This window comes from Macaca fascicularis, chromosome 1 (assembly GCF_037993035.2).
Source record: "Macaca fascicularis isolate 582-1 chromosome 1, T2T-MFA8v1.1".
NCBI classification, from domain to species: Eukaryota; Metazoa; Chordata; class Mammalia; order Primates; family Cercopithecidae; genus Macaca; species Macaca fascicularis.
In genome coordinates this window covers 84,036,317-84,050,758 of record NC_088375.1, presented here as the reverse complement: position 1 = coordinate 84,050,758, position 14,442 = coordinate 84,036,317, and the positions used below count along the sequence as shown (strand labels likewise).

General features: G+C 40.0%; 1 protein-coding gene and 1 pseudogene across 2 annotated transcripts in view; both read left to right on the top strand.

The window, feature by feature from the left end:
* Window positions 1–13,304, top strand: part of ACBD3 (acyl-CoA binding domain containing 3) — a 47,287-nt gene extending 33,983 nt beyond the window's left edge. For both annotated transcript variants that reach the window (XR_012433658.1, XM_005541008.4), the window contains 3 exons: window positions 2,672–2,858; window positions 4,898–5,182; window positions 11,168–13,304. Coding sequence is in view for 1 of the 2 variants with exons in the window: in XM_005541008.4 (XP_005541065.1) it covers window positions 2,672–2,858; window positions 4,898–5,182; window positions 11,168–11,379 (684 nt within the window). In the remaining variant the exon portion in view is untranslated. The remainder of the gene's footprint in view (window positions 1–2,671; window positions 2,859–4,897; window positions 5,183–11,167) is intronic.
* LOC107129789 (uncharacterized) lies at window positions 11,382–13,304 on the top strand (annotated as a pseudogene).
* Window positions 13,305–14,442: the final 1,138 nt, after the last annotated feature.

The following is a 14,442-nucleotide window of genomic DNA, read 5'->3' as shown; positions in this document are numbered from 1 at the left end:
ACTGGGGAAGGAACAAAGGGAACTTTACTCCTATAAAATATTAATTTTTATATAAATAGCAAAATGAATACATTTGTTAATTTTGGGGTGTAGATACATTTGTGGGTGTTTGTTACATTGCTTTTATACCTTTCTGTGCTTTTTTAAACTTCCTAAAAACAGGAAAGAGTATGTAAATATATCAGTACAATCTATTACATGTAGTACAATAGACTCATGGTCAGGGGATCCCAGAGAAAATTGTTTTTCTGCTAGAGCCTTTCAAGAAAGGATTAGTGGAGATGAGGGACCATTTGAGCTGGGCCTATTGATCATCAAAAATGCTCTTTTGCTTTCCTGTCATGCAGTGAATGCTCTGAGTGTGCTGACTTGTTTTGATTTTAGGTACTTTTTCTGGAAGGCCAGTATCCCCTCTAGAATACTGATGTGGAAATTACTGAAAATCCAGACCTTGGAAGAAGATATCTTAAAATCTTAAGCGTGTTATTAACCTATATTAAAAGCAAAGAGAGGCCGGGCGCGGTGGCTCAAGCCTGTAATCCCAGCACTTTGGGAGGCCGAGGCGGGCGGATCACAAGGTCAGGAGATCGAGACCACAGTGAAACCCCGTCTCTACTAAAAATACAAAAAATTAGCCGGGCGCGGTGGCGGGCGCCTGTTGTCCCAGCTACTCAGGAGGCTGAGGCAGGAGAATGGCGGGAACCCGGGAGGCGGAGCTTGCAGTGAGCCGAGATCGCGCCACTGCACTCCAGCCTGGGCAACAGCGTGAGACTCTGTCTCAAAAAAAAAAAAAATAAAAATAAAAAATAAAATAAAATAAAATAAAAGCAAAGAGAGGCATTGCTTTTCATTTAAGTAATTGACTTGTAAATGATACATTCAATGAAATGTGTTTAGAGATGTGCCAAAATTTATCATTATCCCTACCCCATGGGATCATAAAGACTTTTTCCGTGTGTGTGTGTGTGTGTGTGTGTGTATTTTTTTTCCTGCAGTAAACATATGCTTACTTGCTTGCTTGTGACAGTGTTTTAGTTTAAAACATTGCTTACATGCCCAAATGCTCATCAACAGTAGAATCGATAGATTTTATCTTTTCATGATGGAATAACTTAATAGTAATGCAAACAACGAAATACAATTACTTGTGACCCTATAGATGTAGCTTATAAAAGTAATGTTGAGTGAAGCCAGACATAAAAAAGAACGTATACTATACAACCCATTTCTATAAAGTTTTAAAATAGGCAAAGCAAATCTATAGTGTAATAAGTCAGAATAGTTGTTACCCTTCAGGGCAGGTGCCCAGAAAGGGGTACCAGGGAATATTCTGCATGCAGATACTGTCTTGATCTGAGTATTAGTTACATGGATGTGTTTGATTTATGAAGATTGATCAAGCTGTGTAATTTATCATTTGTACACTTTTCTACATGTATGTTGTAATTCAATTTCTAGTTCCCCACCAAAATTACCTAAGTAATACTAAGATATTTGAAGTAGTATCTGTCCATATTGATTTAGAAGAGGAATGTCCCAAAATAGTCCTTTGGATTTAAGATGTTTTTAGTGCCATTTTGACTCAGAGGACATTTTGATTTTGTATTTATGAATACACGTTTCAATCATAACTATGTAAACAGTGACAGATTTTCATTGAGAAAATATTTTTACCTCAAATTGCATCCTGTAAGCCTGTTTAATTCTTAGGTCAGCATTTCACAACACGATCAACACGATTAACAATTTTCAGTTTCATTGTGATCATAATTTTTCCCTGAAGTTTTAATTTATTGATTTTTTGGGGTCAATTATGTTAGAATAGTTGTCCATATTTGATTTTTTTTTATCACTTTGGGGGCCCATACCAGATTTTACCAATTATAGCTTCTGCCTTTGTGAATTTTCTTCTGTGACTATTTCTACCAAGTTTAATTTTTCTAATTCAAATTTTGTGTAAAGTTTATCAAGAATTTTTTTCTTCCATCAATTTTAAGAGCACGAGTTACTGTGTTCAGTTTTTGCCTTTAGTAGTTTTATTTTGGGTTATTTCTTTCTTTCTTTTTTTTTTTTTTTTTTGGAGACGGAGTTTCGCTCTTGTTGCCCAGATTGGAATGTAATGGCACAGTCTCAGCTCACTGCAACCTCCGCCTCCCCGGTTCAAGCGATTCTCTGCCTCAGCCTCCCAAGTAGCTGGGCTTAGAGGCATGCACCGCCATGCCCAGCTAATTTTGTATTTTTAGTAGAGACAGGGTTTCACCATGTTGGTCAGGCTGGTCTTGAGCTCCTGACCTCAAGTGATCCACCCACCTGGGCCTCCTAAAGTGCTGGGATTATAGTTGTGAGCCACTTCGAATGGCCTTACTTACTTCAATTTTTCCTGGTTAGTTTTTATAGTGATTCTCAGATCACAGAAATTTGAGCCTTAGTTTTAGGTTTTTGTCCACATTAATTTTTTATTATTGATTTTTTATTATTTTTAGCTATCAGTTTGATATTGTACTACTAATATTCATTATAGACAGGATAAAAACTGATAAAAAATTGTTAATAATTTCTTGAGCATAGCACTTTGGTAGGGCAAAAGCATGGTATCAGATGTACTCCAGGGCAGGTGTCCTATTTGCTAGCCTTCCTGGTCAGTGTGTCTTCACTTTCTCTTGATTTGTAGGCAGCATTACAGAAACAACAGGAAGTAGTAGTGGCTGGGTCTTCCTTGCCTACATCATCAAAAGTAAATGCAACTGTACCAAGTGATGTGATGTCAGTTAATGGACAGGCCAAAACACACGCTGACAGCTCCGAAAAAGAACTGGAACCAGAAGCTGCAGAAGAAGCCCTGGAGAATGGACCAAAAGGTAGGTTTTGCATATGTTTGTCCGGATGTCATAATTCCAAATCTGTGAAAGGCAAAAGTCAAGAAGTCAGGTTATAATTAGCTTTTGAGAACAATTACATCTTTGTGAGAGTTGAACTTTTATTTTACTCTTTTTAGTCTGAATCTGATGCTCAGGTGACTCATAGACCAGTGTAGAAGAGCAAATCAGATGTCTTTGGACACTTTTAAGACAAAAGTTATGTTTTGTCTTATTTTATATATATATAAAAATTATCTATTGCTGCATAACAAATTACAGGCTGGGCGCAGTGATTCATACCTGTAATCCCAGCACTCTGGGAGGCTGAGGCGGGAAGATACTTGAGCCCAAGAGTTTGAGGCTGCAGTGAAGTATGATTGCACCTGCCTGGGTGACAAAGCAAGACTCTCAAAAAAAACCAAAAACAAATTACACCTAAATTTAGTAGCTTGAAATAACAATAAACATTTATTACTTTCTTGCACAGCTTCAGTGGGTCAGGATTTCAGGAGCAGTTTAGCTGAATGGCTCTGACTTAGGCTCCCTCATGAGATTGCAGTCAAGGTGTTGGTGCCGAGACTAGAAGATCTGCTTCCAAAATGGTTCCCTCACATGACTGGCTTTTGGCCAGAAGCTCAGTTACTGGCCCCATGAAGCCTCTCCATAGGGCTTCTTGAGGGTCCTCAAAACAGTTACTGGCTTCCACTAGAGCACATGATCTAAAAGAGAATAGGGCAGAAGTGGCAGTGTCTTTTATGCCTTGACTTTGGAACTTCTCACCATCATCTGTTGGTCGCACATACCAATCCTAATATATTATGGGTGGTGACCTCACAAGTGCATGAAGACCCAGAAGCGAGGATCCCTGGGGACCATCTTGGAGGCTGGCTACCATATAAATATATATATTTTTGAGACTAACTTATGTTGCCTAGAAAATAACTGCATTTTCAAAGCTCTACTAACTTTCCATGGGCAGCTCATTTGTTCATTCAGCAATTAGTTGAAGGTTTCCTGAGTGCTAGGAGTACAGTGGTGAGGCAAAATAACACACAGAGAATGTAGATTGTAGCTGTGGTAAGTACGGTGATGGAGAGAGAGGTACATTATCTTTGAGAGAATGTAAAACAGGAAAGTGTGACCTAGTCAGAGAGGCCACCAGAGGCTTCCCAGAGGAAGGGACATTGACCTAAGATATCTGAAGCAAGAAGAATTAACTAAGTAAGGAGGAAGAGGAGAGCATTTCAGTGACAGCAGTCACGGATGGTGGTATGGTTCATAAGAAATTTGGTTTCAGAGATCTTCTTGTCTGTTTAGAACAAGTAATAATTGCTTCAGAAAAGGCTTTGAAATCCCTTGGTTTACTGCCCCCGTGCCTTTTTTTTCTTATCAGGGGATTATACTAGCGTTTTCAAATGAGAGAAAATATTTCAAAAGCTCTGTGACTAACTTTGAAAAACTTACTGCATAGTCAAGTACGTATAGATACTGCTCAGTAACAAGACTTCACCCCTTTTTCTTAATCCCTAGTGGTTCTAATCCTGTCTGAGTTTTTGTTTCTTTGAGCTCCTTTAGAATAGCCCCTAGAACTTTGGGATAGTTGGAGGTGAAGAATTTTTCAGCAGACAGGCTGAAGTCAAAGTCCAGCTTTCTTTGTTCACATCTACAAGAGTAATTTATTCCTAAAGCCAGAATCTCTCTTCCTTGCTAGAATATTTCCCTCACTCCAGCTGGGGCCTTCCCAGGGTCATTCTTGAATCCCCATAGAGGGAGTGTTGAAAAAAATTCGTTTCTAAGACTGTGGGCTGCCATTGTTACTTGAAGAAGTGTGATGACCTCTGAGTGCCTGCAACGTTGTTAAACATAGTAATCTGGAGAGACTCCCATAGGGAGGCTTTTTTATTCCTCCTCCTTGATCTAAGCTAGACCATATTGTACTTGGTGCCTGAGTACAACTGATCAGGTAGTCCTATGAAAATGTGGCTACCTGCAGGGTGAAGGCTCTTTTTCTTTAGCGTTTTAATTCCTGTTGCCTTTAGAATCTCTTCCAGTAATAGCAGCTCCATCCATGTGGACACGACCTCAGATCAAAGACTTCAAAGAGAAGATTCAGCAGGATGCAGATTCCGTGATTACGGTGGGCCGAGGAGAAGTGGTCACTGTTCGAGTACCCACCCATGAAGAAGGATCATATCTCTTTTGGGAATTTGCTACAGACAATTATGACATTGGGTTTGGGGTGTATTTTGAATGGACAGACTCTCCAAACACTGCTGTCAGCGTGCATGTCAGTGAGTCCAGCGATGACGACGAGGAGGAAGAAGGTAGAACCTTGGTCCATATTCAGTAGCTGCTGGGTTGTATGTTGGCAGAAATGGTACATGGTTCAGGTGTCACCCAGCCTTATGCTTCCTGATTAACACTTCATGGTTAGGGAACACTTTCTTCATTAGTGGGACCTTGGGCTGAAAAGGTTGTGAGGCCAGGCTCCTGTAGGGGATTGGGGCCTGAACCTGAATTTTTCAGAATGCCAGAATCTATTTGGCAATTTGCTGTTTTACTCTTTTCTGAATACTGTTTTACTTCTAACCTTGTGTGGTGAAAAACCAAATATGCAAGATCACTTTTTAAAAATTTAAAAAATTTTTTCTTTTTTTTTTGAGACGGAGTCTCACTCTGTCACCCAGGCTGGAGTGTGGTGGCGTGATCTCTGCTCACTGCAATCTCTGCCTCTTAGGTTCAAGCGATTCTCCTGCCTCAGCCTCCTGAGTAGCTGAGATTACAGGCACACACCACTATGCCTGGCTAATTTTTTGTATTTTTAGTAGAGACGAGGTTTCACCGTGTTGGTCAGGCTGGTCTCGAACTCCTGACCTTGTGCTCCACCCACCTTGGCCTCCCAAAGTTCTGGGATTACAGGCATGAGCCACCACGCCTGGCCCACTTTGAAAAATTTTCAAGGAGCAAGTAAGAATTCCTGTCAACCCTGGCATTTACTTAAATGTATATCGTTGATATTAGCTTTTAAGGTCATTATTCTAAGATTCTTTATGTAAATACAGAAACTCACCAGAACATTCCACTTAAAAAAAAATTTCAATTATTTTTCCATTTGGAAATCCCTATTTTGCTAGAGTGGAATTTTTTACTTCCTCTGAAAATAGAAGTAATAAGTAGACAATAAGTTTCTGTCTAATAAGTAGACAGAAACATATACAGCAGGTGTGCTATAACATTTCTTGAAATTAAGTTTAATATTCAATTTAACAGTTAATATTTAATTTAATGCTAATCAAAAGATAATCCAAATATAATTCTGTACCATTACCTACATGAACCATCAGAGTATCCCAGAAGTTTCAGTACATCTTGCAGATTGACTTATTGTCTGAATAAGTAGACAAAATTGGGTGTTTTAGAGGACAGTCTAAAGGACAATCTAAAATATCTTGGTCTAAGAAATAGGTTTTTGAGAAGATGTATTTTTGTTACCCAGGGAAAGTTAGAATGTAGGGTTTGTTTATGTACACTTAATAAGCACTTATTTGTTGACTTGATTCAAAGTGATGTGGAATGTGTGCTCTGTGAGAATGGAAAAGCACCACGTCTCAGTTCTTCTGGAATAACTGACCGTTTACAAGGTGGCTTGTAAATAGACTGCTTGTTCTTGAAGAGGGTTGGCATTGTTGCTTTACAGATTACAGTGGGATAAAGTTAAAAAGATATTGTTGGAAGTACATGGAATAAGCCTGAAAGTTCTATCAACTTGTGAAATACAGAGTTGTCCAATCATGTTACCATACCATGCAACACCCTGGGGCCTCTGGGGCTATCTACAGAAACATACATAACAGGTGTGCCATAACATTTCTTGAAATTAAGTTTAATATTCAGTTTAATAGTTAATATTTAATTTAATGCTAATCAAAAGATAATCCAAAGATAATTCTGTACCATTATCTACATGAATCATCAGAGTATCCCAGAAGTTTCAGTACATCTTGCAGATTGACTCTTACCCCAGAAGCAGATTTAAAATCCTTCATTATACCACAGGTCCAGATTCTAGCTGGTAAATATGGAAGCATGAGCTGCTTTGTCTTACATGGCATTTTGTTTTCATCAGTCTTTATTCCTGAGTACCACAAGCAAGGTAAAACATTGCCCATAAATAATACTGACTGAGACAGAAAGAAAAAATAAAAGATTGAAAAAGCCTGGCCGGGCGCGGTGGCTCACGCCTGTAATCCCAGCACTTTGGGAGGCCGAGGCGGGCGGATCACAAGGTCAGGAGATCGAGACCACGGTGAAACCCTGTCTCTACTAAAAATACAAAAAAATTAGCCGGGCGCGGTTGTGGGCGCCTGTAGTCCCAGCTACTCGGGAGGCTGAGGCAGGAGAATGGCGTGAACCCGGGAGGCGGAGCTTGCAGTGAGCCGAGATCGCGCCACTGCACTCCAGCCTGGGCGACAGAGCCAGACTCCGTCTCAAAAAAAAAGAAAAAAAGAAAAAGCCTGGGCCGGGTGCAGTGGCTCATGCCTGTAATCCCAACACTTTGGGAGGCCAAGGTGGGCGGATCACAAGGTCAGGAGTTCAAGACCAGTCTGGCCAACATGGTGAAGCCCCGTCACTACTAAAAATATAAAAATTAGCTGAACGTGGTGGCGGGTGCCTGTAATCCCAGCTACTCGGGAGGCTGAGGCAGGAAAATCACTTGAACCTGGGAGGTGGAGGTTGCAGTGAGCCGAGATCACACCACTGAACTCCAGCCTAGATGACAGAACGAGACTCCGTCTCAAAAAAAAAGAAAAGAAAAAGCCTGTCTGGGCATGGTGGTTCACAACTGTAATCTCAGCTTTTGGGGAGGCCAAGTAAGGAAGATCTCTTGAGGCCAGAAGTTTAAGACCAGCCTGGGCAAACCGTTTCGTAGAGTGACACCCCATCCGTCCAAAAAAAAATTTTTTTTTAGTTAGCTGGGTGTGATGGCATGTACCTGTAGTCCCAGATACATGGGAGGCTGAGGCAAGAGGATCGCTTGAGCTCAGGAGTTCGAGGCTGTAGTGAGCTATATGATCACGCCACTGCATTCCAGCCCGAGCGATAGAGCTAGGCCCTCCCTCTAAACAACAACAACAACAACAAAAAACAGATGAAAAAAAACAAGAAGCGGTTAGAGAGCGGGACTGTAGCAGATTGGCCACGGGCCACTACTGTTTTCTCGTGATCTTCAGCAATGTCAGAACCTGTTCTGTCCTTTCTGTTGAATCACAGGGACTCATTAAAGTCAGACCCTGCAGATGTCTGGGAAGGAAAGTTTTTGTATGTGTACAAATTACTGTACTTACAAAGAGCTGTGTGAGGCCAGGCACGGTGGCCCCTGCCTATAATCTCAGCACTTTGGGAGGCCAAAGCAGGTGGATTGCTTGAGCTCAGGAGTTCAAGACCAGCCTGGACAACATGGTGAAACCCTGTCTCTAGCAAAAATACAAAAAACTAGCTGGGCATGGTGGTGTGCACCTATAGTCCCAGCTACTTGGGTGGCTGAGGTGGGAGGATTGCTTGAGCCCAGGAGGTAGAGGTTGCAGTGAGCTGAGATTAAGTCAGTTCACTCCAGCCTGGGCCACAGAGCCTGACCCCATCTCAAAAAAAAAAAGATGGCCGGGCATGGTGGCTCACACCTGTAATCCCAGCACTTTGGGAGCCTGAGGCAGGCGGATCACCTGAGGTCAGGAGTTCAAGACCAGCCTAGCCAACATGGTGAAACCCCATCTCTACTAAAAGTACAAAAATTAGCTGGGCATGGTGACGTGCACCTGTAATCCCAGCTACTTGGGAGGCTGAGGCAGGAGAATCACTTGAACTCGGGAGGTAGAGGTTGCAGTGAGCTGAGATCATGCCATTGCACTCCAGCCTGGGCAACAGAGCCAGACTGCATCTCAAAAAAAAAACGAAAGAGCTTTGTGAATAAGAATTCTCTGTTCAGAAATTGGTTGAGGTAATGTGTTTCTCCTGACTTGCCTATGAACCCTCAGCTGTTGATAGTTTTGGGGTTATATTGGTGTTGGGAAGATCACTGATGAAAATGGCAGGGGTTCATTTCTAGAAATGAGAACCTTGATATCCTTGATCTTAGCTCTAATGTGTCCCTCAAATGAAAGATGGCATTACCTGTACTTGTGCCATTCCTAATCTTAAAATGATTTGCACTAAAACATTTTAGCCTCACAGCAGTGAAGCTTTATCACTCCTAAGAATTGTTCATTAAGTGAGTGTAACTTTATCCCATTTAAAGATTAGCTCACAAACTGTATTTGTCCATATGCCTTAGAAACTACTGTCCTACCGTATCTTGTATTTCTTATGGTAGAAGAGTCTGGGTTTTTTGTTTTTTGGTTTGGTTTTTCTCCCTTAGATCTTGAAAGGTAGACAGAGGAGTTTGCTTTCTTTGAAGAAGCATGGATGGTAACACATCCTCCTGTTTTAATTCTCCACTTTATTGTTTACAGGTCCTAAACCTTTGCTTAAACTCATAAAAGATGCCTTTTCATCTATCCCAGTAATCTTTAGTTTTATAGATTTTGAACAAAATTTGAGTATTGAATCAATGGACCACTCTGTTTCTTGAATGTCAACAATAGTGTACATTTTGGATGGTTCTGTATTTCTCATTTGCATGTGAAGCATGCTTAATTATAGGTATTTCTGTGGTACAGTAAATCTGATTTTGACCTACATTTATTAGAGTGCCATCTGCTTTTTTAAAATAAACGTTCAATTTTAGAATAGTTTTAGATTTACAGAAAAGTTGCAAAGATAGTTCAAAGAGTACCCATATACCCTGTACCAAGTTCCCTCTGTTGTTAGCATCTTACATTGTACTGGGATGCACTCATCACAGCTAATGAAACAGTATTGATCATTGATTCATTAATTAACTAGAGTCCATATTTATTCAGATGTTTTTAGTTTTTACCTAATGTTCCAGGATCATTCCAGGATGCCACATTATAGTGAGTCATCATATCTCCTTAATCTGCTCTAGACGGTGAGAATTTCTCAGACTTACCTTGTTTTAATTTCCTGATAGGGGCCATTGACAAGCATCACTCAGTTAATTTGTGTTGCCAGAATTCACTCTGCCATGTTATAAACCTGAAAATCCATTCCTGTAGTCCCAGTCTCTTAAAAAAAAAAAAAACCATAACCCTGAAAGTCTTGTCTTCTATAGTGAATACTCCCTTGACCTCTTTTCTTTGAGCCAGTTTGTATTAAATATGTTAAACTGAGACTTCAAAGCTGGTTCATAATTTTCTCATTCCTGTAGGTTTCTAGAGGTATTTTTTTTCCGAACCTCATAGCATTACAGTTCAGAAAACTATTAACCGGGGGCAAACCTATAATCAGAGCTCGTTTTTTTTTTTTTTTGCCACTTAGATCATCTCTGGGTTAAATTGGCCTAGTGAAAATAATTGAATTTTCAGAGTATCTCTGAATGCCTGTCTCTCTTCTATGGTTTTTTCATTTTATTCCTTCTATTTAAGATATACAAAAAGCAATAGTCCTCACAAATCATCTTCCATCCTTTAAAATGGGGAGGAATCATATTGTTCAGAAAGAGGATGATGAGAGCAACATTTTCTTGTTACTCAGATGAGTGAAAGTCCAGGGGATGAATTAGGAATTGAATGGCTATGGAAAGGGGAAAATGGGACCTAGAAATAGGAATGGTAGTAAGCACAGAAAGAGAGAGGATGCTGACCACTGCTACCACTAGATATTCATCACTGGGCTCCCAGGGCTCAGAACAGGGTTTGGTATATAGCACATACTCAGGTATTTGAATGAGTGAGTGAATGAATGAATGAACTAATAAATGCTCACATGCACATAACTTGTTCAATGGTTCAACAGAATTCTCAACAAGAGCAGTTTCTCAAAGAAAGGATAGGCTGGGCGTAGTGGCTCACGCCTGTAATCCCAGCACTTTGGGAGGCCGAGGAGGTGGATCCACAGGGTCAGGAGGTCGAGACAATCCTGGCCAACATGATGAAACCCCATCTCTACTAAAAATACAAAAATGATCTGGGTGTGGTTGCGCACGCCTGTAATCCCAGCTACTTGGGAAGCTGAGGCAGGAGAATCGCTTGAACCCAGGAGGCGGAGGTTGCAGTGAGCTGAGATCACGCCCCTGCGCTCCATGCTGGGTGACAGAGTGAGACTCTGTCTCCAAAAAAAAAGATAGATTTTAATTGCTTGATGCAAGTGTGGTTTTCCTGAATCTGTTCATTGACTTGTCTCTGTTCTTACAGAAAACATCAGTAGTGAAGAGAAAGCCAAAAAGAATGCCAACAAGCCTCTGCTGGATGAGATTGTGCCTGTGTACCGACGGGACTGTCATGAGGAGGTGTATGCTGGCAGCCACCAATATCCAGGGAGAGGAGTCTATCTCCTCAAGTTTGACAACTCCTACTCTTTGTGGAGGTCAAAATCAGTCTACTACAGAGTCTATTATACTAGATAAAAATGTTGTTACAAAGTCTGGAGTCTAGGGTTGGGCAGAAGATGGCATTTAATTTGGAAATTTCTTTTTACTTTTGTGGAGCATTAGAGTCAGGGTTTACCTTATTGATATTGGTCTGATGGTTTGTGAACTCTTGCTGAGAATCAAAATTTCCTTGAGACTCTTTAGCATTCATACTTTGGGGTTAAAGGAGATTCCTCAGACTCATCCAGCCCTTGGGTGCTGACCATCAGAGTCACTAGTGGATGCTGAAGTTACATGAGCTACATGTTAAATAGTTAAAGTCTCCAAAATAAAACACCCCAACGTTGACCTTCCCCAGCTGATGGTTAGCCCCTTGCTGCCTGCTCCATGTGTCTTATGAGAGCCCATAGTTACAGTGACCTCTAATTTGAAATCCTTAAGTTAATAAGTCTGTATCAGGTGCAGCTGGCTTTGATTAAAGGTCATTTTTAAAACTTAAAAACTCAAGACCTCACAGATTATAATAGAAAAAGAAATGGCCTCAGTTTGATCTTGTTTGGAATGACCCAGATTGTTTCTGCTTTAGGTGCAGCTGTTTAGTTCAGAGTTATATTACAGAGAATTATTTTCTGAGATAATCTTAAAGTAGAATGTTCAAAACTAATTGATAATTGAAGTATCAAGATACATAGAACACCTCAGAGATTTTTCTTCAGGAACTTCCACAAACTTTGAATCTTTGTATCTTTATTTGGTATTCATACTACTAGTAGCAAAATACAAGTTTTTTGTTTTGTTTTGATTTGGCTTCATAGAGTATCTCAAATTGAAAGAAACTTTCTGCACAAAGAATACAATTAGGGATTTTGTAAACTCAAATTGGCACCTACTGAATTAAAATACATAAAATCATTTAAATATAATTCAGCATATGGGAGGTAACATTGCACTAATATGGAAATCACTGCCAGAGACAGTCTATTTTCTTTTAATTTGTTACTACTTAGTCACAAATCCTATGTTATTCCAGTTTGGAATTACTTATTAAGGAGAATTAGAAATACATATGCCCATGCTTAAATTTTATAGCTTTAATTTGTATTATTTCTTTATTGGCGGGAAGAGGTACATCTTTGTTTTCCTTACTGAAAACAAATATGGATTAATTGCCTCAAATTTGTATAAGTGATTGGCTAGTGATTCTTGTTTTCAGAAGGGAGAGTGGTGTAGATAGAAAATGACAAAGATGGCAATATACACTTAATGTTGTTACATGTTGTTACTGAAATACTTAGATTTTTAAAATTTCAAATCCTAAATCACTTCTTGTAGGAGGGTTTTCATTAACTAGCTGCAATATATACAGTTCACTACATATGGGTTGTTTGAGTTTTTTGTGTGCTGTATTTCTTTCTGTTTTTTAATACCTGGTTTTGTACATATCTAACTCTGTTGTCTTTTGGTTGTTCAGAAACTGGATTATTTTTTTCTTCGACAGTGCTTAATTTGTGTTTTTTAATTTTGATTCAGAAGTAGTCCCAGCTCATAGGTGTTCATACTGTTACATCCAGAACATTTGTCAGGCTGTCAGCTCTCATGTACATATGGTATAGAAACCATGGAGTTAGGCACTTCCTGGATTTTTTTTTATGAGAAAATACTGTATTTAAAATGTAAAATAAACTTTTAAAAAGCAGGCACTAATATATATTTCTTCCAGCCTTTGATTACAAATTTGTCCTTGCACATGTTAAGATGAACTATCTCCTAAAAATATGATTGTTCTTGGGAGCAGTGTATGTTACTTTACATAGCAGCGGTTCCTGTCATGTGTTCATGTCAGAATATTTTTGGTTTTAAACTTTTTTATTGCCTTTGGCTGTTGATTAGTACAGTACAAGTGCGATTTCAGAAAGATCTTGAAAGTAATATATTTAATCAATTAAAATGTTTATCTGTAACTTGTTGATGTTTCATTAATATAGTTACTCTCTGAAGCATTAGTTCAGTATTTCAACATTCAGGTAGGAGAAAAAGAAATGTTTCAAATATCTTTTTTTTAAAGGCTGTGGTTGAAAAACAACTCTTTCTGGCCCATTATTTAGTTTTACTATTAATTACCTTACTGAGTTAAAATAGATTTAAATTTTTCTACACTTTCAAATGCAAAGGCTAGCACTGATTTTTCTTCTTGAAAATGACTAGGTTATAAAGCTGTTTCTCTACACTACCATGTACGTAGTGTGTTCCATGAAATACATGGACCCAGCACACTTTAATGGATCTCCAGAGGCAGAGCCCTCACTCACTCGGGGTGGATGATTGCAGAGCAGTTGTGGGGAATTGCCCAGTCAGTATGATGTGGAGTCCCAGAATGAGGTTGCTACATCCCGATGACCCCACTGATAGGCAGGGTGACCGGCGTCATTTTTTTCTTTTGAAATCTGGGGAGACAGATGAGGTGACCCATCTTGGTCTTTTTGCTGTGTGGGACACCATAAAGCCAGACTGAAGACGCATAAAGGAGAGCAGCTGAGATAAGCACACCTTGGAAACCATGCTACTGAGTCTTGACCATCTGTCTTTTGGAGCAGGAGAAGCAACCAGTTCAAAATAATAAATAATTGCTAATAATTCATTAGGGCTTAAAGTTCAACCATGAGGGACTGGGTGCGGTGGCTCACGCCTGTAATCCCAGTACTTTGGGAGGCCGAGGTGGGTGGATCAAGAGATCGAAACCATCCTGGCTAACACAGTGAAACCCAGTCTCTACTAAAAATACAAAAAATTAGCCGAGTGTGGTGGCAGCCACCTGTAGTCCCAGCTACTCGGGAGGCTGAGGCAGGAGAATGGCATGAACCTGGAAGGTAGAACTTGTAGTGAGCTGAGATGGCGCCACTACATTCCAGCCTGGGTGACAGAGCGAGACTGTGTCTCAAATAAATAAATAGAAGTTCAACAGTCAGTAACCGGGCATGGGGGCACACACCTGTATAGTCCCAGCTACTCGGGAGGCTGAGGCATGAAAATTGCTTGAACCCGGAAGGCATAGGTTGCAGTGAGCCTAGATCGCACCACTACACTTCAGCCTGGGTGACA